Here is a 27,320-nt window from a genome sequence, read left to right as displayed (position 1 = left end):
GCTCTCGCATCTGTGAAGCGTGTCAGTGATATTCATGCGCTGTCAATACACAAAGAGTGCACCCGATTCACGCGGGATAACTCTAGAGTCACACTCAGGCCAAATCCGGCCTTTGTGCCCAAAAATCCTTATCTTCAATGCACCCCATTGGAGCTGGAAGCTTTTTGCCCTCCTCCTTTCTCCTCCCCTGAACAGGAGCGCCTACATGCTCTCTGTCCAGTTAGGGCTTTATGTATCTATATAGAGAGAACGAAGGCTTTCAGGAGGTCGGATCAGCTGTTTGTTTCCTGGGCTAAACCACATCTTGGCAAGCCCGTTAGTAAACAACGCATTTCCCACTGGATTGTTGAGGCGATCCAATTGGCTTATTCCAGCACGGGTCTGACCCCCCCGGAGGGACTTCGTGCTCATTCTGCCAGAGGGATGGCAACCTCTTGGGCTCTTTTTAGGGGTGTCTCTATAGAAGAGATATGTGCAGCTGCGAGCTGGGCTTCACCTTTGACCTTTACAAGGTTTTACAGGTTGGATGTCACTGCACCGTCTCTAGCCCACACTGTGTTAAGTATGGGTCCCCACGAGACCTCCTAAATTGGCAGTCAGTCGTTCAGATGGGCTTATCTGGCAACACGGGAGTCTGCATATCCCCATAGTGAGACACCGAAACGAATGTTTGAAAGAGAACTTGAGGTTACTCTATTCCGTAACCCCTGTTCTCTGATAACATGAGTGAGGTGTCTCACCAGATCACCCTCCTTGCACGAAGCGAGGAAGAGGTGAGCTTATCTTGAATGACGGGTGACGCTGCGTCACACCCTTTTATAGGGAGGAGGGTGGCCCCTCCCTGACGCAAGCGTCACGACTGCCAGCCAATACTGGCTGGAGTAATGATATAGAGGCTTCTGAGGACAACGCTGAGAGAGCGTTCCCCATAGTGAGACACCTCACTCATGTTATCAGAGAACAGGGGTTACGGAATAGAGTAACCTCAAGTTTTTTTCGCTGTAAAAAGACGTTTTCTTCCCACGCACAACGGACGCTAATGTTTTTGTCACTTTTTATGGAATCAAACTTAAAGTAAGGTCAGTACTTCCACGCTTTAAACGCTGCACGCTCATACTCTCTCTGTTGTCACCAACGTCGCACTTGCTTACGTCACTGTCATGAGACATTCTTGCAAAAAAAAAAAATCACGGTTTTAGTAACGCAGTAACGCAGCGTTCCTACGGGAAAGTAACGGTAATCTAATTACCGTTTTTGCAATAGTAATCCCTTACTTTACTCGTTACTCGAAAAAAGTAATCGGATTACAGTAACGCATTACAAGTAACGCGTTACTGCCCATCTCTGGTCTTGACAAACCCAAGTTTACTCTAGACTCTAGTCCAATGATTTTTTTTTTTTTTGCCTTCTGCAGGCCAATCAGTCTCTATTCTCTGTGCTTTTATATGCTCTTCTGTCATTCTGCCTTACTGTCACGGCTGCCGAGGCGAGCCGTGTGGAGTTAGAAGAAGGACCCAAGATGCAGGCAGTGGATGAGATGCCGGTGAGTTTATTTACACAGTGGTGAGAAGGCAAAACAGGCAAGAGGGAAGACAAAACTAAAGACCTGAACTGGGAAAGCTAAATGACAAACCTGAGATGAAACAAAAAGGGAAGAGAGGCAGAGAGACGAGCAGGACACCGAGGAACACAGACTGACGCGGCGTTACACAGACGAACCGGCAACAGGCAGGAGAACACACAGGGCTTAAATACACACACCAGTAATCAGGGGATGAGAGACAGGAGGGCAACACAGCTGGGAGGAATCTGGGCTGACGGGACAGGGGAAACGTAAACTGATCACACTCACATACGACACGGACCTTCACAATAAAACAGGAAACTCAGACACATGGAACCACACAAGACATTGAACTAAACAGACAGATTCACAAACAGTTGGGGTGACACCATAGACAGACAGATACAGACGCAGACTCAGAGGCAGACCGAATAGAACACAGAACTTAAACAATCATCATCTAGAAAATGATAACAAACTAAAAGCGCTGGGTCACCGACCCAGGACCATGACACTTACAGACTTATCCATGCAACTCGCCTCCTCCCCATCTTCACCTCACCCTTCACTCAGAGCTAGGGCTGGGTATCGTCACTCATTTCTAGAATCGATTCGATTCCGATTCCCAAGGTCCCGAATCGATTCAATCCACAATTCGATTCAATTCCAGTCGATTCAATTTGAATCGGGAAATTTTGCCTCAGACATAATTCAGATCATGCATCAGTACATTTCTATATTTTTATATCTATAAAAAGAAATCTGACACTTGTGAGACATAATCAAAGGTGTGAGCGTCACAGCAGATGCCTTTGTGTCAAAGTAGTTGAGGATAAAACACAGTGTCAATAGAAAATTGTATTTAGTAGTCAGTATAATCTTTTAGTGATATAAGTTTGTATATGGTAGAATACTGCATGTAGTTATTTGTATTAGGAAATATTCAACCATGTATACTTAGAGGCATATAATCAATTGTGTGTGATCTTTAACAGGCTGCAAAGGCTTGGTGTGTATTCCACACTAGGATGCACCCCCACGTCCTGGGAGTATGAGACCTTATACCTTGTCTTATTGTTTTACGGCAGGATTAACGTAGTTATGTCTGTTCTAGTCTAAGTGCTTTAACTGCTTGACTTCCTCACTGTGTTATCTAGGGTGAACCATCTAGGGTGAGGGGGAGGCTACCCTCTTCCTGACCAAGGATGTTTGACCCTTTGATCAGCAGTAACACACACACACACACACACACACACACACACACACACACACACACACACACACACACACATACGTTCAATGGAGTATAAAATAAAGACCAGGGCAGTTCCTCACTGGAGTCTCTCAGTAGGGAGCTGCCCTTGCTAGCAAGAACTCTGTGTGTTTCTCTTCTCTGAGTCTTTACTGAAGAAGTGTTTTAGAATATTTTCCCTAACATTGATTTGGTCCTTCGTAGCCGGATCAGAAAATATCAGAATTGTTATCTGTGACTCTGTTCCAAGATCCAGCACTGATTCCTGACGCCGTGGGGAGCCAGCACCGAAGCCTGTGCACAGCCCTCTTGGATGAGGAGAGAGCCCCAGGACGTTAAATTCGGGTCTGGGCCGGTGTTATAATCTGGTCCACGGCGGTGGGATTCAGTCCAATGATCTGAACCACCAGTGGGATGTCAGGGGTGAGAAACACTATTTTGGTATATAAGACGGCCGCAAAGGTTTAAAGAAACGTGATAAATTAGGTTGGGTTCGCCGAAAGGAGCTGAATTAGACTTAGGTTTTAGAGGTAGCCGAAATTACTTTGTGACAAATTCAAATGAAAACACGTTGAGACAGAGGAATTAAAATAGGTTGGGTTCGCCGGAAAGAGCTGAATTAGACTTGAGTTTTAGAGGTAGCTGAAATTATCTCGTGACAAATTAGCGCGCAAATGTCTATGTGTGTGTATGTGTCTGGAAGTAAGTTGATTTTACAGCACAATACGCTGCTGAACTACTTCCATTTTTGTTTTCTTTGCTGAGGCTCATGTGCTGGTGACAAAGGAGAACGGTTGAGTTTCATCTCATAAAACTGATACCGCTTTACCGTTAGGGTGAAGTCGAAGGCCGTATCAGTAAACCACTCTGAAGTCAAGCGTGCCAGCGACGGCCCAGCAAAATCTTTGAAAATGGGTGATAAACAAGTAAAATTAACACCTGATGAGAAATGTCTAGAAAAACAGCAAGCCGGAGCAGGACTAATCCAAAAGAAAGAGAGAGGAATGCATCGTGGAAGAGCAAGAGGTAGAAGAAACAAAGTAGACAGTAACTCAGAATAGGATAGCAGCTCAGGTGAAGAGAGCAGTTCAGACTAGGAAGAACATAATAATCCCTCACCCAGTGAAAATTAGAGATCACAGTAGTTTGAAGTAGTTTAAAAAAGGGTTGGAAACAGACCCGACTGAATAGATATAAATGCAAGAGGAATAAAGTAAAATAAACAAAAAGCTAAATTACAACTTAATTTTAATGCATTCAAACTAATAATAAAAAGGATAACAACCTATAAACTGGTATTAATAATGAAAGCAGATAATTCACACAAACAGAACTATGATAACTGTGATAACTGGAGTGTGCAGCGTTTCCATGAGCAGTTTTCCTGCATCTTGACTTGTGTGTAGAGTGTTCATAGCATCAGCATCATGTTTTTGTTTATTTGTTTTGTTGGGTTGAAAAATAGTTAAACTGGTGATCATATTTATGGATCACCATGGCACATATCATCAGCCATGTGATTTATTTACGCAGATGACAAAGTGAGTGTGAATGTGTCTGACGTCACAGTGTTTGTGTGCGCTGTGTAAAAGTAATTGCCTTTGATTGTGAGAGCGGTGATTCTGCAGGTCACCAGCTATTGTAAAGAAAAAAAAAAAGAGTGAAAAAGAGACAAAATTTACATTGTAGATGAAAAATAATCATAGGAAAAAGGTTTTGTGTTGATCAGCCAAGAACAACTACAATCTCATTTTCTGCTTTTAAGAAAGGACTGTTCACAAAAACACAGAGAGAGAGAGATGTGTGTTGATTAAGCAGTGATGATAATAATGAAAGTCTCTCAGTCTGTCGTTTACAGGTGGGGAACGGACCTGGATCAATTCTCCACGGGCAGCAGTCGGAAGAAAGTTATAGGTAGAAATCATTAGAAAAAATTAGAAACGCCCAGCCAGAATTTTTTGGCTGAATTGTTTTGCACCTTCCCGTCCTCATCCTGAACAAGCAAGCTCCAAGGAAACTAATCTCTCCCTGAAGACACCGAGTGCAGTTTCAGAAGCACGAGCATGAACATCAACAGTGGACAGGAGTCCAAGAGACAATACCAGAGTTCTGAGCAGAGAGGTCCAGCAGCGCTGTGGGCAAACGGCATCAGAAAGAGAAGAACCACCATCTAGATTGGATGGATGGAGATGCGTTTCCAGCAAGCTGCAACCTCACTGTGTGTGAAGGACTTTTGAGAAGACTGTCTGAGTTTGATATTTGCTATGTTTGGAGTGAGATGGCAATGAAAGAGACAGTGGGACAAAGAGAGACACGGGACAAAGCTGAAAAAAAACTGACTGCCATTGGACTGAAAAGTGGGAGAGAAGGAAAGGAGCAGAAGAGGGCTGAGGCTGCTGTTTTAGTGTGGGCAATCAAATTAGGTTAAGGAATCCAGGGAGACAAGCGACTGCCTGGAAGTGGAGGATTGACACAGTGTCCAGACCACCACAAAAGGGGGAGGAAGACAAGCACTGAGGTATGCAAGAGTACTGTTACAAAAATGGAAAGGTGACACCACACAAGCAGAATATGCATTAACCATACTAACACTTCCAAACACGAAATAACTCATGAAGATTAGACAACATCTTAAGCGTGTGAGTCTGTTTATCATCTCGTCCAAGTCACTTAGTGTGATGCAAAGACCAGTGGACTCATAGCACATTAGTTAAGAAATGATCAAATAATAGCAGAGAAATGTGTAGGAAAGGCAGCTTTAAGAACATGCTCTGCTGGATATGCAGCTCCACAGACATTGATTAAACCTGCCTAATAACACAAACACATGTAATGAAAATTAGCTTGTTATCTTTCATCAGTGTTAAAATAGTGTCAATTTAGCAGACACTTGTTATCAAATACTGAATTTATCCAATGCAAAAAATTGACCCTCTAGGTTGCAGGACAACAATTTAACTTTTGTGGGAAAAAAGATTCTGGTTTGACCAACCAGTGATCAGACAATAAATTTAGTTGTTGATATGGTAAATTGGGAGAAGCTTCCTGCTTGATTGATGCAGCAAGTAATTTACTGTATGAGGGAAATTGTCTTTTGTGATACTATTTTGAACATGCTTTTCTGTCGTCCTGTCAACTTAGTGGGTTAATAGCTGATATGCAAATTAGTTGATCGTTCTTAGATTAATGAAAGGTGACTGAATTCTAGCACGAGTGAATGGGATGTTTGTTGTGTGTTGAGTGGAGACTCTAAAACACTGAGTTTCCTGTTTTGATGTGTGAGTGAATCCTGTATTTAGATACACAACTCTGAATACGTCAGAACAAACTTCTTTTGTGAAGTGCATGACAGCATGTCACATGTTTTATGATGAAGGGAAAAAGGAAAAATTGAATAAAATAGATCTGTGGCCTAAATGAGTGAAGAGCACAGACCTGGTGATTAAACTCATAAGTTAAAGAAGACATTAGGCTTATGTTGTGAGTTGTGCAGCTGATGGTTGGTTTGGAGTGAATCTAGCTGATGATTCTTCTCCTGTTGTGAAGTTGATGAGGAGTTTGTGTCATGACTTAACAAGGCCTTTTTATTTTGATACTTTCACAGTGCGCTGAGAGTTTGGTTTGATAATCTCTGTTATTTTTCATTTTTCATTTTTGAACAGGCACTGATTTTGTTTGTCAATTTCTTTTCTTTAAGCAGATCTGCACGTCGGGAATTAAAAGCGCTATACGACTCGTCGTCGAGAAAACTGTTGAAAGGTGAGCTTCTCCGAAATTAAAATGGGCTCAGGAGAAAGCCACTTATTTGGGTCAAAAAGGATTCAGCGATGTAATCCAAACTAAAGTTCTTCTTTTTCTTTTGAAATGACGTCATTTTGCTGAAAGTGGAAACTAAATGCGACGACAGGTTCCACTATCAGCAAAGAATGAATGAATGAATGAATGGAAATTAAAAAAAAAAAAAACTGACTGACTGGTAAAAGCTGACAGGACTTGACCACGACTCAAGGTTAACCTCCACCTAGACAGGACAAAAGGGTGGATGAATTTATGTGTTTTTGTTACAGGAGCAGAAAGATGACAGCAACATTCGAGGTTGCATGACTATTTAACCTTTTAAATGCCATTCTCTCAGTCTGTGAATTTACTATGTGTGTGTCATTCACTAACTTGTGTTGCTCACAGACATTACTGTGAGAAAGTGTACACACCTGCGCAGCGCTAACGTTTGCATTTTCTTTTCTACAGCATTGCAGTTTTTCATGTGTTTGATCATGTGATTTATAAGAGGATTAGTTAATGTTTTTTTACTACAGGATTTCTGGGTTTATATGTGAATGACATTCTTTCTACAGCTAGGGATGGCTAACTTTATGGTGTTTTTATGGCACCTCTGGAATGTGGATGGCCGACGCCTGCCCACCAGGATAATCAATGTGTGTTGCTAATGTTTGTTTTTTGAGACTGCATGTACAAGATTCAGCAGAAGCGGACAAGTGACATGAGACAAACAAATAAGAGATGCGGTGTTATGGAATAGTTAATATGGGCTCATTTGCTGGCCACTCTTGAGCCCATAAATAATATATGAGTGGAGTGACTTTGCTTACGAGAAGTCACTGATTACATTACTGTTGATCCATGTCTGAGGCAAATTATGGTATTGATTGTAGTTTACTGATTTGAGAAAACCTGCACATGACACTTGTCTTGCTAGTGCTGAATGTTTTATTACTTTTATGATATAATTGTTTATAGGTGTGAAGTTTGATTTCACTTCCAGATTTTGCTTTCCAGGCCATGATGGTGTGTATGCAGGCTCCTGGCAGAGCCAGGTGTTAAGCAAATTTAGTATGCAAAACACACTAACATTTTTATTGCAGGATTATAGGTCCAGGGTGGTGCTGCTCCAGAGGAGGAGATGCCCTGATGTTACCTGGGATATGATCTAGCTAATCTTTTTCTTTGAGACAGGAATCTGATTTGGATGAGTTGACTCATGGGAGTGTCCATGTGTCAAGATGAGGGATCCAGGATTAATATGAAACAATGAATTAACATTACATTTTGGAATTAACATTAAATTTTGTTTTATATAATTTTTGCAGCGATTTGTGTGATTAACCGTCTATTTACAGGTATTAAACCTATGCAAGTGGTGCATCCATGTTCAGATGAGGCTTTGATGGCCTATAAGTGAAGTTCACTGAACTAAAGAATGTGGTTTGATGATTGTTGACATGCTCTCCAAATAGAAGTTTTTCCTCCTAGCAAGGAAATACAGGTGCAGCAGTAATCTCCTGAGAAATCTTCAGAGGCCCAGTGAGAAGCGAGAACCATTCCAGGCATAACTGACAGCCCAGGCAGTGGTTGAGGTCAAAGGTCGAGCTGGTTGGGGCCCATCATGAGATCAGACCTTGGAGCCACAGCAAGGACCATGAAACTGCGTTGGAATGAGAGCTGTGCCAAAAGGGCTTTCCAGAGGCCAACAGAGGAGATTGTGGACAGCAGATGGGCACCTGAAGGATGAGGGGAGCGTGCCAAGCTCCAACGACAGCGCAGAGGGAGTCTAAGGATGACATCATGATTCTGTGAAAGCACAGGAACCAGAAGCTATGGTGGTGATGACAGCAGTTACCTATGAACATCACCTAAAGCTGTGTCACTATACTGTGCATACGCTGGCACATTGAAGACTGCTGGGATCATAACGCCAGTAAGATAACTGGACCCAGCACCCTTTTCACAAAGGGGTTGATAGAAGCCAATTCAAGTGCTTCTGACCATTTCAACTGCCTGCAAAATAGCGGAGAGACCCTCCTGGATTTATCAGAGCCACTGCAAAGAGGTCGAGGTCCCAGGAAACCCCAGCACCCTCAAGACAGCACAATAGAGAAATCTCACACTTGGTTGTTTCAGTGGTGAGGGGGGAGTGCTGATTGAGCCCCCGTAGGGTAAGCTCGCACTTCAACCTCCAGCCTCTGATCAACTCTAGGGCAACCAAGTGCGAGGCGTGACGGACCTGTGTGCGACCATGGGAAGGTGGACCCTCTTGGTTACCTTGACTACGACGCTCACTTTTACAGGACCCCAGCTGGTGCCGGAAACAGCTGAACCAGGAGGAAGGCAGAAAAGATGGACACACGACAACTCTCACCTAAGCGATATGACGCAAGACCACATCCCTCCGTGGATGAACAATGCCAGGTACCGTTATATCCACGACAGAACAAAAGCAGAATCGGCAAATACAGACTATTATGTCTGTTCCCATCTACCCAGCACGGCAACATACCCCACACTATATGTGTTCCTGGACCAACTCCCAGGGAAGAACTACTCTATGATACTAGCAGAGAAAGGGGACTTTGTGTCCTCTTCAACAACACATGCTGCACTTACATACTGGACGATGTACACTCATTAAACATGACTGACGCCCTGAATGTTTTGAGACAGATCCAGCAGGCTAAATCAGGACTATGTAAGTGATACAAGTGACTGGTTTTCTTGGCTTTACACTGGCTCCTGGTTACAGGTGCTAAAAAGACTACTCATCGGAGTTGGGATATTTTTACTTTTATTTTGTGTCTTTGTAACGTGTATATTGCCATGTCTAAAACTCATGATTAACCGCATAATATTTTCTACTGTTGCTGCATAAATAGCCATGACAAGTGATGATGATGATAATGACCCCGACCTGTTGGAACATGAAGACTTTGTGTGATTAATGACGATGTGATAGAAAATGTACAACAAGATGTTACAAACTGGTATCTCACTTGTAAGTTTTACTGACAACAGGAGGGAATGTCAATAGAAAATTGTATTTAGTAGTCAGTATAATCTTTTAGTGATATAAGTTTGTATATGGTAGAATACTGCATGTAGTTATTTGTATTAGGAAATATTCAACCATGTATACTTAGAGGCATATAATCAATTGTGTGTGATCTTTAACAGGCTGCAAAGGCTTGGTGTGTATTCCACACTAGGATGCACCCCCACGTCCTGGGAGTATGAGACCTTATACCTTGTCTTATTGTTTTACGGCAGGATTAACGTAGTTATGTCTGTTCTAGTCTAAGTGCTTTAACTGCTTGACTTCCTCACTGTGTTATCTAGGGTGAACCATCTAGGGTGAGGGGGAGGCTACCCTCTTCCTGACCAAGGATGTTTGACCCTTTGATCAGCAGTAACACACACACACACACACACACACACACACACACACACACACACACACACACACACACACACACATACGTTCAATGGAGTATAAAATAAAGACCAGGGCAGTTCCTCACCGGAGTCTCTCAGTAGGGAGCTGCCCTTGCTAGCAAGAACTCTGTGTGTTTCTCTTCTCTGAGTCTTTACTGAAGAAGTGTTTTAGAATATTTTCCCTAACACACAGAAAAACATGAAGGTGATTTTCCTGGCCTGGGATCTTATAAAAATATTCTGCAGTAGATCAAAAACGAAACAAAACCATTAATAACCATATGAACATTACGTGATGCTGCTGACATAAAGCAGAGATTTATTAGAGACACAGCTGAGCATTTTGCAATTTTGCATAATTTTAACAAGTTTAAATTTGTTCAGCATTTAACAGCAGAAATGAGGCTTTCTTTTCAGAAGTTAGTAAAAGGAAAAAACAGCGGCTGACAGCGCTGTAAACAACGGTAGATTTGTGCATAACAAGCAAGCGAATAATGCAGAAAAAAGATTTTTAGACAGGAAACTGATCTTGAAGTACAGAGAGAGAGAGAGAGAGCTGTGCATGTAGTGTGATTTTATCGAGGTGGCAGCAAAACAATAAGAGGGAATTCATGACAATGTTTATGTGAAGCGTAGTTTGCTGCTTCTTTTGCTGCTGGTTTGGTCAATATTGTTAGGAGAGAAATAAAAGCTACAGCTTCAGAATCAGGACAAAAAGGGCGTAAACACAAAACGCGGACCCGTCGACGGATCAGAATCAGCGAGCTGTCGGTTTTCAGCCCCGACCGTGTCCCTGCTGTCGGGTGAGAAAGGCGACATCTCACTGATTCTGATCCGTCGGAGGCTCCGCGCTTTGTGTTTACATCTTTGTTCCTGCTCTCATTTACTGTTTTAGCTCTTTGGTGGTTGTTGAAATTTTGTGAGGTTTAACCTGAGATTCTGGCATTTCGGGCAAAATAAATTTATATTAAAAAATCGATTCAGGATTTTAATGAATCGATATCACGTTATCCAAGCGAGAATCAATTTTAATCGATAAATCGATAATCAAAACCCACCCCTACTCAGAGCCCCATCCAAACTACCATCTTCACTACCCCAACAATCTAGACTCTCGGGGTCCTGTCCTAACTCCCATCATTTCATCTGTGCTCTCATTGGTTCACTGGAGTCTCAGTGGTAAATAACTACTTAATCAAATTCTGTATCTCAATAAATAATATTCAGTTCTTCCAAATAATCTCTCCTCTTTCAATCACTAATAATAAATTACCACATATAGATTTATGATGTCCAGTATCCCACATTTTCAGTGAAGGTCAGCATGTCTTACAATATATGTTAGTAAACTTTAGTGAACATTTTATGAACATTTTTATTTTATGCATTTTTTTATGACCTTTAAGGAGATTATGAATGAGGCTTTATTGCCTGATCTTACCACTTCTCTGCTTTTGGCTCCTTGAATCAAAGACAGAATCCCATGAGCTCCAGACACATAGTTTGAGGTCTCTGAATGAGCGTCATTTAGATTTTTCAAAATTTCCTTGAGTTTCAGTATTTCTGTTAGAAATTGAAAAAGAAATATAAATCTGAGCAATACATTTTCTGTTACACAAAAACATACCATCACTGGTAGTGACTTCACCTACCATTGACATCTGGATTTACATTCTCCCCTTTGAGGAACTCTTTGGAGCTCACTGCGAAGACTTGGAAACTATCCTCACTGAAGTGATTCTGAGAACATTTTTGTTAGTCAGTTTTTATTTTTGGACCGTTTAAGAAAATAATTGTTTTAGATTTTGCTGTCAGATTGTAAATTTACCGTAATCGTTTTCCGCTTTTTGAATTCATTCTTCACTGCTTTCTTGACTTTGTTTCTTTTAGAAAGGAAATAAAAATTGGATGTAAAAGTAATTTATTGTTAGTATTGTAATGGAAAATTTCAATTATTCTTATTTAAGGTTCAAGCATTTGTGTGCATACTTAGTTGTGGCACTGTAATGAAAACTTCCACTGAGCAGTCTAAAACTAGATGAACTTATTTCAGCCTCAGTAGTTGAAAAAATAACTCCTTTTGCAGGTGGTGATAACGCCAAGAGCACGAAACAGGATACGCATTGTTCAGTTAGGTTTCAGAGCGAGCTGCGTCATGTGCTGTATGATCACTTTCGGACTTCCTCACTTTTTTGAGGAATAAATAAAGGTGAGAGCTGCACTTCTGTTTCAGAGACTGCATGACGGCGCCTGACAGCGTGTGCTCTCTCTCATGCGCATGATATAAGAATGTTCATTACAGCCGAATGTGTCTGTGGACTTTGTTAATTAAATTTCTACAACAGTATTTATCTATTTAGAAACTTATTAAAACACATATACATAGATTTTTTTTAAATGTATAACTTTTAATAATGACTTTTAAACAACAAAGCAACAAAAAAGTGAAGTGTATGGTCACCATGTGTATCTGTGCCAAACTTTCTTTGTAATTTGATTTTTTTGTATATTTGACTTACATATCATCTGGTTTTTCATGATCTGACTTGGTGCAGATAAAATGAATTTGCTGACACTCGCCACCATTTCCCAGCAGGCTGCTGGCACCTTCCAGGATTTCCCAGGCTTCTCTTTCTGATGCTGCTCGATTCATTTCAGTCACAATCCAAACTGTAGAACAACTGGCAATAAACTGAAAAGGAAATGAATGCATGTAAATTATAAATAACTAATGCTTTGAAGAAACATGACATGACTTCTGTGAATTACCTCTGTCCACATTTGATCTCTGCTTCTGTTAGAGTCACCGTTTCCAGGAAGGTCCATGAGTGTGACATGATCAAGAAAATCATTGTCTGGCACTTTGACAGTCACACACTTCACAAGTGGCCAGTACCACCTCTTTACTTCTTCTGTCTCATTTGACTCACTTCTTGTATATCTCACAAATTCTTCAGACAACCCTTCAGCCTGCAAAAAACAACAACAACAACAACAAGATAAATATAAGCCAATTGAATGTATGTGCCCATAACAAAGGTTTTAATGATTGCATGAAAAAGAAGATGGGAAATTAAAATAAGACATCCTATCTCAAAAATCTGAAATGAAAACCAGGAAAATAAATCCAAAGTAATTAGATTTTTTTATTTAAAAAAGAAAGAAAGAAAGAAAGAAACCTTTTTCATATTTTACTGTGGATCACAGTAAGTGGCCTGGTTCTTATATAGTGATTTATTTTACTGCATGTAAACATTTGAAGCACTTTATAAAACTTGCCTCATTACCCCAAGCACTTTTTCTGGGTATGTTATTTCTAGCTAACATTTACACACATTCATTCTCTGATGGATGCATCGAAGATCAGCTTTACAAATGTGAAACTCTTCAACACCTCCACAAAGAAAACTGCAAGCTCCATGGTAACAGGATAATCAGACAGCAACAGGATAGTAAACCATAAAATTTTAACCACCACAATTTCACTTGTTTTTTTGTTTCTTGTTTGATGGATGTCAAACATTCTGGAAATGAGGCACATCGACATATCGCCGACATATATCTGCTCAGCAATAAACTGCAGCAACATCTGCTTCACCAGTGCTTTGTCTCTGTCTGCACTCTCCATTAGGGTGGCATTACATAGCGTGGACATCTTCCTGCTGCAAAGGTGCAGCATCAGGGTAGCTTAACGCTGCTTGGGTAACTATTGACTGCTCATTATGTGATGTTCATAAGCCACACACTGCTATGTATCTCACCCAAACTGTGGTCTAATATATGCTTTAAACTGCAAGTATTCCTTTGTTCTAGAAGAAGAACCAGATTTTATTTTGGCCTGTATTACTGCAGACTTACTGAGTCACTTTCCAAAATTTTTATCTTGGACATTTGAAACTCTGGAATATCTCTGAAATATTTGTTGTCCATGAGGCTGTGAGTTGATCTTTCTTTCCACTCTTCTCCATACAGCGCTGATAACTTTCCATCAGGGTCAAGACAATCATCTTTACCACCATCATCATCATCATCATCTTCTTCAAGAGCCAGTTTTAGGGACTGCACCTCATTTTCCCAATCCTACAAAAGATTATATCTTAATTTTAGTAAAGCAGTTTTTGTATCTACATTGTAACACATTACTTCAAAAATCACCATATTCATATTTCATTCTACCTTTTTTGTAATGAACTCGATGTGTGCCTCATACTTTGATCCATTGGTAGCCTCCACCTTTATCATTACTGAGGTACATGCACTGACACTTCCAGAAGGCAACAGGCCCTCCTTATTTATGATGGCATTGATTAAAGCGCTCTTTCCAGCCCCGGTTCTACCAAAGACACCAACCAGGTGTCTCTTTTCTGTCTCCAAATCTTTGATTTTATCCCTGTTGAATGAGTTTAAATATGGATTAACTGACCCATTCTCAGAAATATCAAACTGAAAATGCAGTAAAATCAGAAAAAAATTGTTTTTTAAAATGTGTTGAAAAAATTCAACTTACTACTGGAACAAACTACACAGCTCCATGTTGAGCTCTGACCGAGTTTAAATCTTTAGTATGTTTATTATACCAAATACCAGCAAAATGTTACAGACTGTCCCAACTTCCTGGGAAATGGTTGGAAGAACATCCAACAAAAATAGAAAATCTTTATTACTCACTTTAGGAAAGCACTGAGCTTGTCACGGCCATGTAGTCTTTGACTGACACGTCTCATTATGTCTTTGACATCAGACAGTATTTCTGTTTCTGTCAGAGAAACAGAAAAAAACCCTAATAAGTAGGAACCTGGAACCAGTGTAATGCAAATATGGTCCACTGATATGCAAATGTAATCCATGGTTATTTTATTGCCAAATGTATTCTATTTTTATTCTAATTTTAAGTGTTACTGTTTTGTTAAGTTTTCCATTTTCCCATGAATGCACCATAGCGCTGTGCGCGTTGACTTTCTTTCACTGCATCCGCCTGCATGGAGCTAGATGGGCAAAGCTGTGTGGAGATTCAGTCCTGCAACGTGTTGCGCTACAGAATTAATGTTTTCTTTGAAGAATATCCTGGCTGTTTTTTTTAAGTGGTAGAAATCTGCTGCAAGGACCGAGCGGTGCCATCTAAGGACTGGATGCCACTAGAGGTGCCTAGAAAGGACGTTCTCAATCTGAAGGCCACCTGTTTCCTTGGAGAGTGGTAGGATACAACGATTTGTAATTTTGTTTAAGGATTAACGTTTTTTAATGAGCTCTCAGGACACTTTATGTTGCTACTTTTTTCCTTTTTGGGTCAGATCTGATTCCACTTAACACAAAACCTGATGCACCAAAAAGCAAAACAGTGACTAAAGACAATTCAAATAACTTGAACGCTTACCACATACTGAATACAAAGTGCACTGAACTGAAATGGACAGCATGCCTGACACATTTATGGACACTTGAAGTGATATGTTGTACATTGTTGAAGATTACATGTTTGAAATTATTTAAAGGTTTGTTCATGTCTATGTTTTGGACCATTTAAATGTTGAATACACTCAAATCACTTTTTCCTTAAGTTGTTGTCAGTGTCTCATTCTGAGTGGAAGGTTTTTCCTTCTTTAAGTTGAGTTACCACTGCCAGTCTCCTTACGATCCTAACTGAACCCAACAAGAGGAGATTCTGAAATATTGTTTTTTCCTTGACCTTGGATGACAGATTACTGTGGATTTGACTGATTTTGACTACTCAGTTAAAAATGGTGACACAAAGCAGGAATAAGTGTGAGGATTTCATATATGTGTGTGTACCTGACTGTGATCCTGCTGCACAGTTGTCTTGTCGTTTAGGAGATGGTTGCCATTCGCCGAACTCAAGTTCTGACTTTCTTTTTCCTTTTTGGATTTAAACAAAATAACAAAATTTAAAAAGAAAATCTGAATATTGAAACTTCTGATTATGGTGTATTTTAGATGTTGCAAAAATAATACTGTGAAAATAAATAAATAAATTAGATGTATTAAAATGAGAGTGAGATACATTTTTCTCACCTTTTTCACTTATGGATGGCAAATCCTGTGGAAGCATATAAATATTCAACTTTCACATGAAGTTAAATTATTATAAATTGTACATGTATGCATAATTGAATTTACAGAAGAAATCATTGCTCCTGTACAGAAACAATTTGTTCTTTAACAAACTGTCAAAAACATTCACATGCACTTTTTAAAATGTACACACTTATATGTACATATATTCTCAACTAGCACAGTGATTAAAAAAATGGAAAACTTTTGCATTCTTGCCTCTCAGTAAACATGATCCCATGAGTCAATGTTTCTGCCTAATTCAGCACCAGTGACACAGACCTAGAGACCAGTTGGTGACCACCCCATCCCTGGCAACCACCAGCTGTTAGGGTAAAATGTGTATTCCAACATCAGGCAACTACATCAGTTGTTTAGTGGTTGGTGGAGGTTGTAAGAACTTTAGGTCGCAGGGTGGTCAGGCTTGTGTGACTGGGGCTTTGCTTTGACTCGGGTCACCTTAGTGTATATTTATGAAGAATGAAGGCATGCTGCTTCATTATCTGATTTCCAATAACCCTTACCTGATCCAAGTCAGCTGTTGCTATCACTATGTAGCAGGGTGTGGTTTTTGCAGGGTGACACGATAGGACTTTCATGAATTTCCCCCATGCACATTAGTGGTGTGAGATACTGCTGGATTTGGTATTCCTTTTATACTAAGTAAATAAAGGCCCAGTATCAACGATTCTGATACAGATACTAATGCTTTTTAATAATTATGGTGGATGGTGGATCAAACTGCTAAATCAGAATGAATTTTCATGACCTGTAAGTGTTTGAGGGATTTTCTTTTCTTTGGATTATTAATTAAACCCAAGGACAGAAAACATATAATGAGAAGTCTGTATCACATCTACTTGTAGTTTAAATATAGTAACTGCACAGTATCCCTTTTACAGTTAACACAAAGGGGTTATGATATATTCGGGATATTTGTTTCAATTACAATAAATGTTATTATGACACTTGAAAGCAGCAGCACTTAGATAGACGGCCAGGTTGCCTCTTTGATGATTCTAGGAGTAACAAAGAAACAGAAACCAATATCCCAAAAAGTTAATTGTGTTCATCTGGACTGTTTTCAGTGGGAGAAACGTTTCATCGCTCATCTAAGTGACTTCTTCAGTCTCAGCTAGGGATGGGTATCGTTTAGGTTTTATCCGATACTGGTGCCAAATCGGTACTTTTGAAACGGTGCCGGTGCTCAAACCGGTGTTTAAAGAATGGAGAACACAAAATTGATCCAAAAACCTCTCATTTTCAGCTGTTTTTTTGTAAAAAGATAACAATGTTAGCCTTTTCTGCAGCTATGGGGCATATATGGTATCACTCTTGGCTGGAAGCAGTGCTTAAACAATGGAAAAAAACACAAACTTTGTCCAAAAACCTCTCATGTTTAGCTGTTTTCCACTTTTTCTTTGGGCATTTTAGCCTTTTTGGCCAGGGTGAAGGGAGTATCTGCCATCAAACAAGAAGACAGCCGCATGTAGCTATGATGATGTTTGCTAGTTCACCTTACATGCATTAATGTAATAACATGGTTAGCCTACTCAACGTAAATTACACACGACCAACATTAAGCTACTCACGCAGAGAAGAACGGGCCAGGACTCTATTCATCGGGTTTTTGGGGGATGTTGCTCTGGGTCCGATAACAGGAAACCCACCCGCAGTAGATGTGCTCGGTGTGAGTTCTCGCAGCAAGCTATCATACGGCGCATTTCTGGGCTTTTAAAAAAAACGCTATGAATCGCCAGGTGTTTCATCGGATTTGAGGTGTTACCTCCTTTGACAGTATCACAGTATCAGCTTAAAGCACTTGTTGCTGCTGAGTTTGCATCTTTTGCTGTGAAGCCAGACTTTGACTGGTCCTCCTTGGGCATTTTTAATCTCTAGCTCTGCTCTAAAAGAACGTACGTACCTGGCCCCGCCTACTATCCTCGGAAATGTAAAATGATTGGCTAGAAGTGTATCACAGCTCAGGAAAAAAAAGCACCAAAATAAAGCACCGAAATGTGCGCTGCTTTTCGGTCTGGTTACTACCGTTTATGTCAGAACCGGTGCCATCATGGCACCGGACACCGGTACCCATCCCTAGTCTCAGCTAACTGCAGGTTTCCCCAACCTTATAAACATTTGCACTTTATATAGTTGGGAAAACTTGGGATTTACTTACCTGGATGATTGAGCATGTATCAAGACAGAAACTAATATCAGTCTCATTATGTTCCTATTTATCAATATCAAAACAAACTTTGGCATCTAGATTTTGGTTTGATCCGCCCACCACCAGGGCCATGCAGAGATGTTTAAAGGGGCGGGTGCTCAAAGTTAAAAACAGGCACATAGAGCCAGGCTGAACAACAACACACATTCTTTAAGAATCTAATACAGAATCGCATCATACTATATCACTGTTTTACCTGATGGGGTACAATGTTGCTGTTGAGGAGTTTCTGCTGATCCTGCTCCTGATAGTGCAGGAGGAACGGGCTGTGTTGAGCTGCGACTGGAGACTGTAAAAAGTCCATAGGAGAGATGGTAGCTGATTAAACAAGTGCTATGAGATAATAATAAAAAGATTGGTGAAAGTGCCATGTCAGCAACCATAAGGCAACAAAACTGTGAGAAACAAACTAGGCTCTGCCTATGAATCACTCTTTGCCTCTCTTCTTCCTCCCATCTCCTCATCTCATTTATCACTCTCCACTTGCTGTCCATCTGAGGCACAATTTACTATTGCAATAAACTATTATTTAATTATCCACACTTAAAAACTCATCCATCTATTCTATAATAAAACAATAAGAGAAAAATGTTATAGAACCAAAACATTGCAGGTGTGTTTATCATTGTTTTATACTGGAATACCTCTGCAATGCAACAACTGGTACATGTGTTCTTGTGACCTGTGCTGTTTTTTTTTTTTCAGCCAGAGAGGGATCCACTGCGTTTAGCCTCAAAAAGCTCCCTTTGTCACTGTTTCCTTACAGGGCATGTCTGTCATATCATGAGTAAAAATGATAAAAAAAATCTATATACATAAAATATGCACACATACATACAGGTACACCGGCACATACAGTGATATTTTATACCTTCTCCAGAATACTGCATATATCCTACTATGGCCACATGTTTGCATCATGGTCCTGATCAAGAATCCTTATTGTTTATTCCTAGCGCTCTAATAATAAAGTAATTAAAATAAAAAAAATTAAGTAATAAATATATAATAAAGTATTTATGATGATTCAGTTTGTTTGACTATCTACTCTGTGCAGGCAGAAAGCCTATTAAATGCTTAAACTGTAGAGATACAATAATGTTGCTGCTGTAAAATCAGCATTTTGTCATATTTGAAATATAAATCTAATATATTCCGTTTAATATCTTTTCTTTAAAACAGTGTTTTTCCATAATACTGTAATTATAATGAACCATAATTATGTGGACATGCATATTAGATAGTTTTTAGTGAAATATAAGCCCTCCAGAAAGGCAGGGAAACGCCCTGTAACTTACTTTAATACAAAACACGTTCCCTAAAACGGTGGACAGAGCTACAGACCCATGACAGCGTTACCCAGTTAGCTGGTGGCTAAAACCAGCACTACTTGTGCAGTTAATAAAAGGACAGGTAATGTTTGTCCCGCTGTTACACACACAGCACGCTCATTTGTTTCAATTCGTCAGTTGTCACAAGACAGTTTACCAACGTGTATAAAATAAGCTAATACTGCTGTGTGCTGTAGACTAAAGAGTACGCTGTACACCTACTTACTGGCCTTTGTTGCATCAGTCTCCTACAGCTCTGCACCGCTCAGACGGCAAAAAATGCGCGTGCTCTTTGCGAGTTCGTTCCCGGTTCGTAACCAGCGCGCTCTGCCATCAAGGGCGATCATTGGTTAATGGTAGTCATGTGACTGATGGAAACCACATCCTTTTACTTAGCAAAACTATGATTAATAGTTAAATATTATTGTTGAGGGGAACAGACAGGACACACGCACACAAAAATAAACAAAAAATAGTAATAAAAATAAAAAATAAATAAAAATTATACTCAAGAAAAGGGCACTTGGGGCACCCATCAGGAAAGGGGCAGGTGCTCAAGCGCCCCCCCCCCACACGTGCCTGCCCACCACTAATACACACATCTAACCTTCACCAACTCCTCCAACAATGAGTAGTCTGCGTGCAACCCCAATTCCCTATCGTACAATCCCTTGGCACCTTACCAGAACGCTGTACAGCCCTCCTCGACCAGAGTTGGGTGTAGACATCCCGGTAACACTGTACACCTGCTGCACCTCCATGGCGTCCTCCTGGCATTCCTGTTGAAAATGTCCCAGGCCCCCACACTGCTCACACACCTGTCCCTGTGTCTGTGCAGCCACCAATGAGCCAGGTACAGCGCCTGTCGCTGCCAGGACCTGGGGATAGAAAGCAGAGAGGAAATGGTTGTTGGAGCGTAGCCAGTGGTCCTCGATGGTCAGTGTCGCTGGCACAGGCACGGAAAGTTTGCTCCTTGGGGCCGGTAGGGTACCAAAAAGTGATCATCTGCCAAAAAGGGGTTTCCAGCATTTGCCAAAAGATTTACTGCAGGAATTTAAGCTGTTATAAATTACTTGTTGACTTAAAATCTGTCAAAAACATCGCTCATGACGAATATCAAGTAACTTAGAGAACATTTCTATCAAATCAGGGTAAAACGTAATTGACAATAACAATGTTTTTTTTCAAGAGAGAGCTAGCCAAGAGGGCATCAGAAATAACAAATATAACATCACAGTTCTATAATCAAAAAGAACTGGATTGATGACAATATGGGTACAAATACGCATAAAGTCATAAAAATACTTGGAAGACAGATCATTTCTTTATTTTATATACAACCCCTTCATAAACCCTGTTGACTAAAGTGTATTTACTAACATAAGTAAAGATATTAGACTTAAAAAACCAAAACATCAAAAATCACTCTTTCGCAGATGCTCACCTCCCCTGGCTGCGATCTTCTGGGGTTTTCCGTCCGCGCCGCCAGGTGTTCTTCAGCCAGCCTCACTGCCGCCGCCAGATTGAGTGGCTTGCGACACTTGACCCAGTCCGCCATTTCCCTTGGGAGCCCCTCCACAAACTGCTCCAGAACGACAGCCTCCAGCAGCTGCGCCTCCCCTTGTGTCGGGCCAGGATGCAGCCACCTCCCCGCGTCGTACAGGAGCTGCTGGGCAAAAGCCGAAGGCCCTTCTTGTGGTCCCATGCGGCAACCACGGAAGCGGCGACGATGGTCTTCTGGAGAGAGTTCCAGGTGGAGCGGATTCGCAGTGGCCCCAGACTGAGGCAAAAGGTTTAGTAGCATCTGCGTCTGCCGCTGGTGCAGTACTGCCTGCTGCTGCTGCAAGTCCGCCATGTCGGCCAACATTTGAGCCAGTGCGCGACCTTGCTGTAGATTCTGTGGGTTTGACATGTCGTAGCGGCAAGCTGGGCACCACTGTATCACTCTGTTACTGATCTCTGTTATGACACACAAGGAGACAGTTCTGCGTCACGTTTCACTAATAGTTTTTATTTAGTTCACAACTCGAAGCCACTCGTTTCACACCATGGCAGGCATCAGCTCTTTCTCCCAGCCTCCCCTGCCGCTGTCACCTGAACTCGCTCTACCCCTCACCTGATGCTAAACCACAACCTGCCACAAAATGATATGTTGAATTTTAATGTAATTAGCGCACCATAAAAGTTCTAAAACAAACTCACCTGTATGTATTAACGTAAGTGACACTTTTCAGATGAAAGGTAAGAAATAACGAATTAATTTCACTCTGGGTCCAGCCAGGCATGGACTGGGACAAAAAATCGGCCCGGGCATTTTGACTAGAGACCGGCCCACCAGGTTATATAGGAAAAACCATAAAGCCTTTGAATGAAAACAAACACTGTTGTCACAGTGATGTACACTGTCTTGTTGATATATATGTATCAATCTAATAAACTTAAACCTACACCATCCTCCCTATTCTGGTATTCGAAACAGTACTTAATGGGAATATTAAACAACCTAACTAATAGGGTTGACAAATCCTACCCCCCAAAAAAAACAAAAATAGGGAACCACCCCCACCCTCCGCCTCGTGATGCTTAATTGACATAATCGTCTTTAATTTAATGTACATGTAAAAACAAATGCACAGAAATCAATTATTAACACAATACAATAATTAAATAATAATTTCTTCAACATAATTGTAGACTGCACAGATGATACCTTCAGAAAGGAAAAACTACCATAGCTTAGAGTATATATTAGACTTAATATTTACTAGATACAATAATGGATTTTTATACATTTTATATCAGATAAAAACTTTGTTTGTAAGATTCAGATAATTATTTATTAAAAACCAGACATTTTAAATGAGAATTTCCCTGTTAATGCCCTACCTGGCCCCCTGGCAAAACTTAGCTAGATCCGCCCCTGCACAGTTACCAGCTGTCAGCTACAAAGCATCCTGGTGTTATTTGTCTCTCAGAAACAGTTCATAACTTCCCTTCAACTCATTCATGTCACCTAAAAGGTAAACCTGTTTCTCCATCACCTGTTCAGCTCTGATGATCCAGTAAGGACATCTCCTGGTTTCATCTTCATGTTTCCCTCTGACCACATATCCAAACTGATATCATGACCAGCAGCTTTTACAGCTGTGGCTCCAGCAAACATCACCTGATACTACAAAGTAATATTAAATCAATTCTAACAACAGCTGATCAAGCTTAAACGTGCTGCTATTGTTTAGCTCGACATCCGCTGGTTTCCTCTTTCTGGCGCAAAGTGGGCAAGCGAGAGAGACGGGACAGAAAAGACGATCAGCTGATCATTGATCAGTTTCATGACTGAAGTGCCAAACAGGAGAGGGAGAGAGAGAAGGAGAGAAGAAGAGGCAGCTGTGCAGCATAAAGACGCAGAATAACTCCAGCTTTCTGTCTTTTTTTTTATTCTAGCTGAAGTACGGGACAAATCGTGTTCCTTTTCACCTCAGTACCATTTTCTTATATTTGTCTGCAATAAGACTGCTTTCGGAGCCATTGCCCAAGCAAGGGGGAGGTTGGATGCCCAGTGGCCAGTCCAGCTATGGTCAGAAACCAAGTAAATGAGAATGGGAATGCGAGAAAAGCAGGAAGGGCTGACGAGAGTGGCTGGATGTTTGTCAAATGTAGAAACTGTCTTGGTTCATTGTTGTCTGTATGTCAAAGTTCAAATGAGTTAAAGGGGTCAAGTAGAAAAAGAAATGAAAACAAAAAAAATTTGCAAAAATGAATAATAATAAATTAAATAAAAATAACAAAGAAGAAAAAGTTACATCACTTACAACAGCAACAATGAGTTTGGTGACAAACAGAGGTGCTGTTTCAACTTATTCAGATTATTCTCATGTACTATTTCATCAGAAACACACATTGTTGACAAAACAGCACAACAGGATCTGACTATCCTTCTTCTTCTGACAATAAGAGAAGTAAAAAAAAAATGCAGGGAGGCACACACTGGAACAGGGTGAAAAGAAAAATCTAGCTAAAAGTAAAAGTCCAAAAACAAAACTGAGACTCGGTTTTGCAAAAAGGTGTAGTTGACTGTTTGGCAAAAGGCAAGTGAAAGCGGATCTCTACATATAACACAACGCTAAACCTAGACAGAGTAAAGTGGGTGTGCAGGGAAAAGCAGAACTCAGAAAACAAAAAAGGAGCTGGGGGAGATGAAGAAGTGGTGTTGATGCATGACTATCCTTCTTCCAGAGCTGTTTAGATAGATAGGCATAGTCAAAAGATGCTTATATTTAACTCTGTGAATATTAAACACATAAAATATGTAATAAAATAGCCTTGTCCAGATAACAGAAAAATAACTGCTATGGAAAGTCACATGTAAAGCAAGGTCAGGAAGCCTGCTGGAGGCAAAAAGTGTCAAGTTCTTAATGAAAGAGTACGACAATAAGACTCACTTTCAGTTTCTGATAAAAAGGAAATGAAACTGAACTAAAGATTAAATCCTGCCATCTTTCCATTTACAGGTTTTCATACACAAATCTCCCTAATGCAAAACTTCCCAAAACCTAAATGCATTCACCAAATTGTTTCTGGTTTTCTTTATTACCAGTGTTGGGGAGTAACGGAGTAACTGAGGCTTAAAATTACTTTGTCTGTCTACTAAAAAAAACTATAATAAAATGCTTCAAGTTTGTTAGGATAAATTGAAATATTTAACCAGACAGTGCTGCTTTACAGATTTGACATTTGTGACCAACTTTAATGCATATAAAATCAGAGACACTGATATTAAATTCAGATTAAAAATTCAAACTGCTCACCTTTGGTTGAAAGTAATGCTGGAAAAGGCTGCGGAGGGAGATGTGAAGTAAGCAGTGGGACACAAACAGGACACATTAATTATTATTATTTAAGTCATCCTTTGCTTTGCTCCTGCTAAATAGCTTTAATAAAATATCCTGCATTCAGAAAGTCTAAAGTAAAGAGCACAGAAAAAGTGGTTGTATGAATGGGCGTAAATGGATGAATGAGGCAAGTTGTCTAAACCCCAATTTAAGATGGGCAGCAACAGTACCTCAACTGAACATAATGTCACTGGAAACAGAATAAAAAATTTTCTGACAAAATACTTAAAGACTTTTGCACTTTAAGAACGGAAGGAGAGGAGAGTACTTTTTCTCAGACTTAAGCTGAGTTTGATAGAAAAATATTTACAGTTTAAAAACCAAATATAAACAGTTCAGCTAATATGACACTTTTGGTTCAATCCTTTTTTCTTCCGTTCTAAGACCTCCACCCATTTTGTGGATGAAAAAGTTATATTTGATCTGATATGATTTTCTTGGCTGTGCGGACCAATCAGTTTCAGTTTATACTGTTTATTCTTGTGCTCTGTGTGCAGCTGGATTTGCTAGTTCACAGACTTTATAGAGCGTATTAGATCATGACAAGAGGAATGCAATGTACATTTTATCTCTTACACCCTAAACCTCCCCACCCCCAACTTCCTGGCGCATCCCACGGCTCTGGAGAATGTACAAAATGTTTACATTGGACTGCAGAACAATGTTGCAGCACTTTTAGTAAAAGATTTTATGTTTCACAGTTAACATATCACATCAGTATCAATATCTGTACCCATCAGGGACACATTTCAATACTTCACCTTCAAATCTCTGCAGCCACTTACTTAGGCCCAATTTTTTCACACAATATTATCCATATGCAAGAAACTAAAACTAAAAGATAAACTGTAATATTTAATTTTAAAAGTACTGTTTGAAAATGAGGCCTTTGTAATCAACTGCTCCTTAAATGCATTGACTCTGATTCTATATTCAGATAAACTTTTATTCAATTCAGATTAAAAGTTTAAACTACTTACCTTTGGTTTAAAGTAATGCAGAAAAAGACAGTTGACAATAAGAGAAGTAAATAAAAAAATGCAGGGAGGCACACACTGGAACAGGGTGAAAAGAAAAATCTAGCAAAAAGTAAAAGTCCAAAAACAAAACTGAGACTCGGTTTTGCAAAAGGTGTAGTTGACTGTTTGGCAAAAGGCAAGTGAAAGCGGATCTCTACATATAACACAACACTAAACCTAGACAGAGTAAAGTGGGTGTGCAGGGAAAAGCAGAGCTGAGAAAACAAAAAAGGGGGTGGGGGAGATGAAGAAGTGGTGTTGATGCATGACTATCCTTCTTCCAGAGCTGTTTAGATAGATAGGCATAGTCAAAAGATGCTTATATTTAACTCTGTGAATATTAAACACATAAAATATGTAATAAAATAGCCTTGTCCAGATAACAGAAAAATAACTGCTATGGAAAGTCACATGTAAAGCAAGGTCAGGAAGCCTGCTGGAGGCAAAAAGTGTCATGTTCTTAATGAAAGAGTACGACAATAAGACTCACTTTCAGTTTCTGATAAAAAGGAAATGAAACTGAACTAAAGATTAAATCCTGCCATCTTTCCATTTACAGGTTTTCATACACAAATCTCCCTAATGCAAAACTTCCCAAAACCTAAATGCATTCACCAAATTGTTTCTGGTTTTCTTTATTACCAGTGTTGGGGAGTAACGGAATACATGTACCGGCGTTGCGTATTTTAAATGTTATACCTCTGAAAACAGTCGTTTATTGCAAGTGAACATAAATATTTCACATTCTGTACTGCTCAATGTCACAGAGTGGAAGGAAAAGATAAATAATAAACCAAAATAATAAAGCGCTAACTATATATATATATATCTGAGCATGTTTCCTCACAAAATGGATGATGATAGCCACCTTTCTAGCACCTGTCGTTTGCTTAACGGCCATTATATAGTGCAAAACTGAGGCTTAAAATTACTTTGTCTGTCTACTAAAAAAAACTATAATAAAATGCTTCGAGTTTGTTAGGATAAATTGAAATATTTAACCAGACAGTGCTGCTTTACAGATTTGACATTTGTGACCAACTTTAATGCATATAAAATCAGAGACACTGATATTAAATTCAGATTAAAAATTCAAACTGCTCACCTTTGGTTGAAAGTAATGCTGGAAAAGGCTGCGGAGGGAGATGTGAAGTAAGCAGTGGGACACAAACAGGACACATTAATTATTATTATTATCTTTTGCTTTGCTCCTGCTAAATAGCTTTAATAAAATATCCTGCATTCAGAAAGTCTAAAGTAAAGAGCACAGAAAAAGTGGTTGTATGAATGGGCGTAAATGGGTGAATGAGGCAAGTTGTCTAAACCCCAATTTAAGATGGGCAGCAACAGTACCTCAACTGAACATAATGTCACTGGAAACAGAATAAAAAAATTTCTGACAAAATACTTAAAGACTATTGCACTTTAAGAACGGAAGGAGAGGAGAGTACTTTTTCTCAGACTTAAGCTGAGTTTGATAGAAAAATATTTACAGTTTAAAAACCAAATATAAACAGTTCAGCTAATATGACACTTTTGGTTCAATCCTTTTTTCTTCCGTTCTAAGACCTCCACCCATTTTGTGGATGAAAAAGTTATATTTGATCTGATATGATTTTCTTGGCTGTGTGGACCAATCAGTTTCAGTTTATACTGTTTATTCTTGTGCTCTGTGTGCAGCTGGGTTTGCTAGTTCAGAGACTTTATAGAGCGTATTAGATCATGACAAGAGGAATGCA

At 39.9% G+C, this 27,320-nt stretch overlaps 1 protein-coding gene and 1 long non-coding RNA gene across 2 annotated transcripts in view; one reads left to right on the top strand and one right to left on the bottom strand.

Annotated features, from left to right (window-relative positions):
* The window catches only part of LOC120745609 (nuclear GTPase SLIP-GC-like), a 35,399-nt gene extending 8,904 nt beyond the window's left edge, over positions 1 to 26,495 (bottom strand). The window contains exons 1-15 of the mRNA XM_040050624.1: positions 25,543 to 26,495; positions 24,479 to 24,506; positions 21,115 to 21,629; positions 20,354 to 20,548; positions 18,536 to 18,628; positions 16,071 to 16,095; positions 15,831 to 15,914; positions 14,709 to 14,796; positions 14,217 to 14,430; positions 13,899 to 14,120; positions 12,810 to 13,010; positions 12,560 to 12,732; positions 11,869 to 11,923; positions 11,693 to 11,780; positions 11,482 to 11,603 (exon numbers count right to left, since the gene is read on the bottom strand). Coding sequence (XP_039906558.1) covers positions 11,482 to 11,603; positions 11,693 to 11,780; positions 11,869 to 11,923; positions 12,560 to 12,732; positions 12,810 to 13,010; positions 13,899 to 14,120; positions 14,217 to 14,430; positions 14,709 to 14,796; positions 15,831 to 15,914; positions 16,071 to 16,095; positions 18,536 to 18,628; positions 20,354 to 20,548; positions 21,115 to 21,582 — 2,028 coding nt within the window. The 5' untranslated portion in view covers positions 21,583 to 21,629; positions 24,479 to 24,506; positions 25,543 to 26,495. The remainder of the gene's footprint in view (positions 1 to 11,481; positions 11,604 to 11,692; positions 11,781 to 11,868; positions 11,924 to 12,559; positions 12,733 to 12,809; positions 13,011 to 13,898; positions 14,121 to 14,216; positions 14,431 to 14,708; positions 14,797 to 15,830; positions 15,915 to 16,070; positions 16,096 to 18,535; positions 18,629 to 20,353; positions 20,549 to 21,114; positions 21,630 to 24,478; positions 24,507 to 25,542) is intronic.
* Positions 21,457 to 23,722, top strand: LOC120745660. The gene is made up of 3 exons (XR_005698690.1): positions 21,457 to 21,467; positions 23,464 to 23,468; positions 23,628 to 23,722. It is a non-coding gene; the product is annotated as an uncharacterized LOC120745660 (long non-coding RNA).
* Positions 26,496 to 27,320: the final 825 nt, after the last annotated feature.

This window comes from Simochromis diagramma, unplaced genomic scaffold (genome assembly GCF_900408965.1).
Source record: "Simochromis diagramma unplaced genomic scaffold, fSimDia1.1 OVJJ01000321.1, whole genome shotgun sequence".
In the NCBI taxonomy this organism is placed as follows: domain Eukaryota; kingdom Metazoa; phylum Chordata; class Actinopteri; order Cichliformes; family Cichlidae; genus Simochromis; species Simochromis diagramma.
The sequence above is the reverse complement of the archived record's forward strand: the minus strand, read 5'-3'. Positions and strand labels throughout refer to the sequence as shown.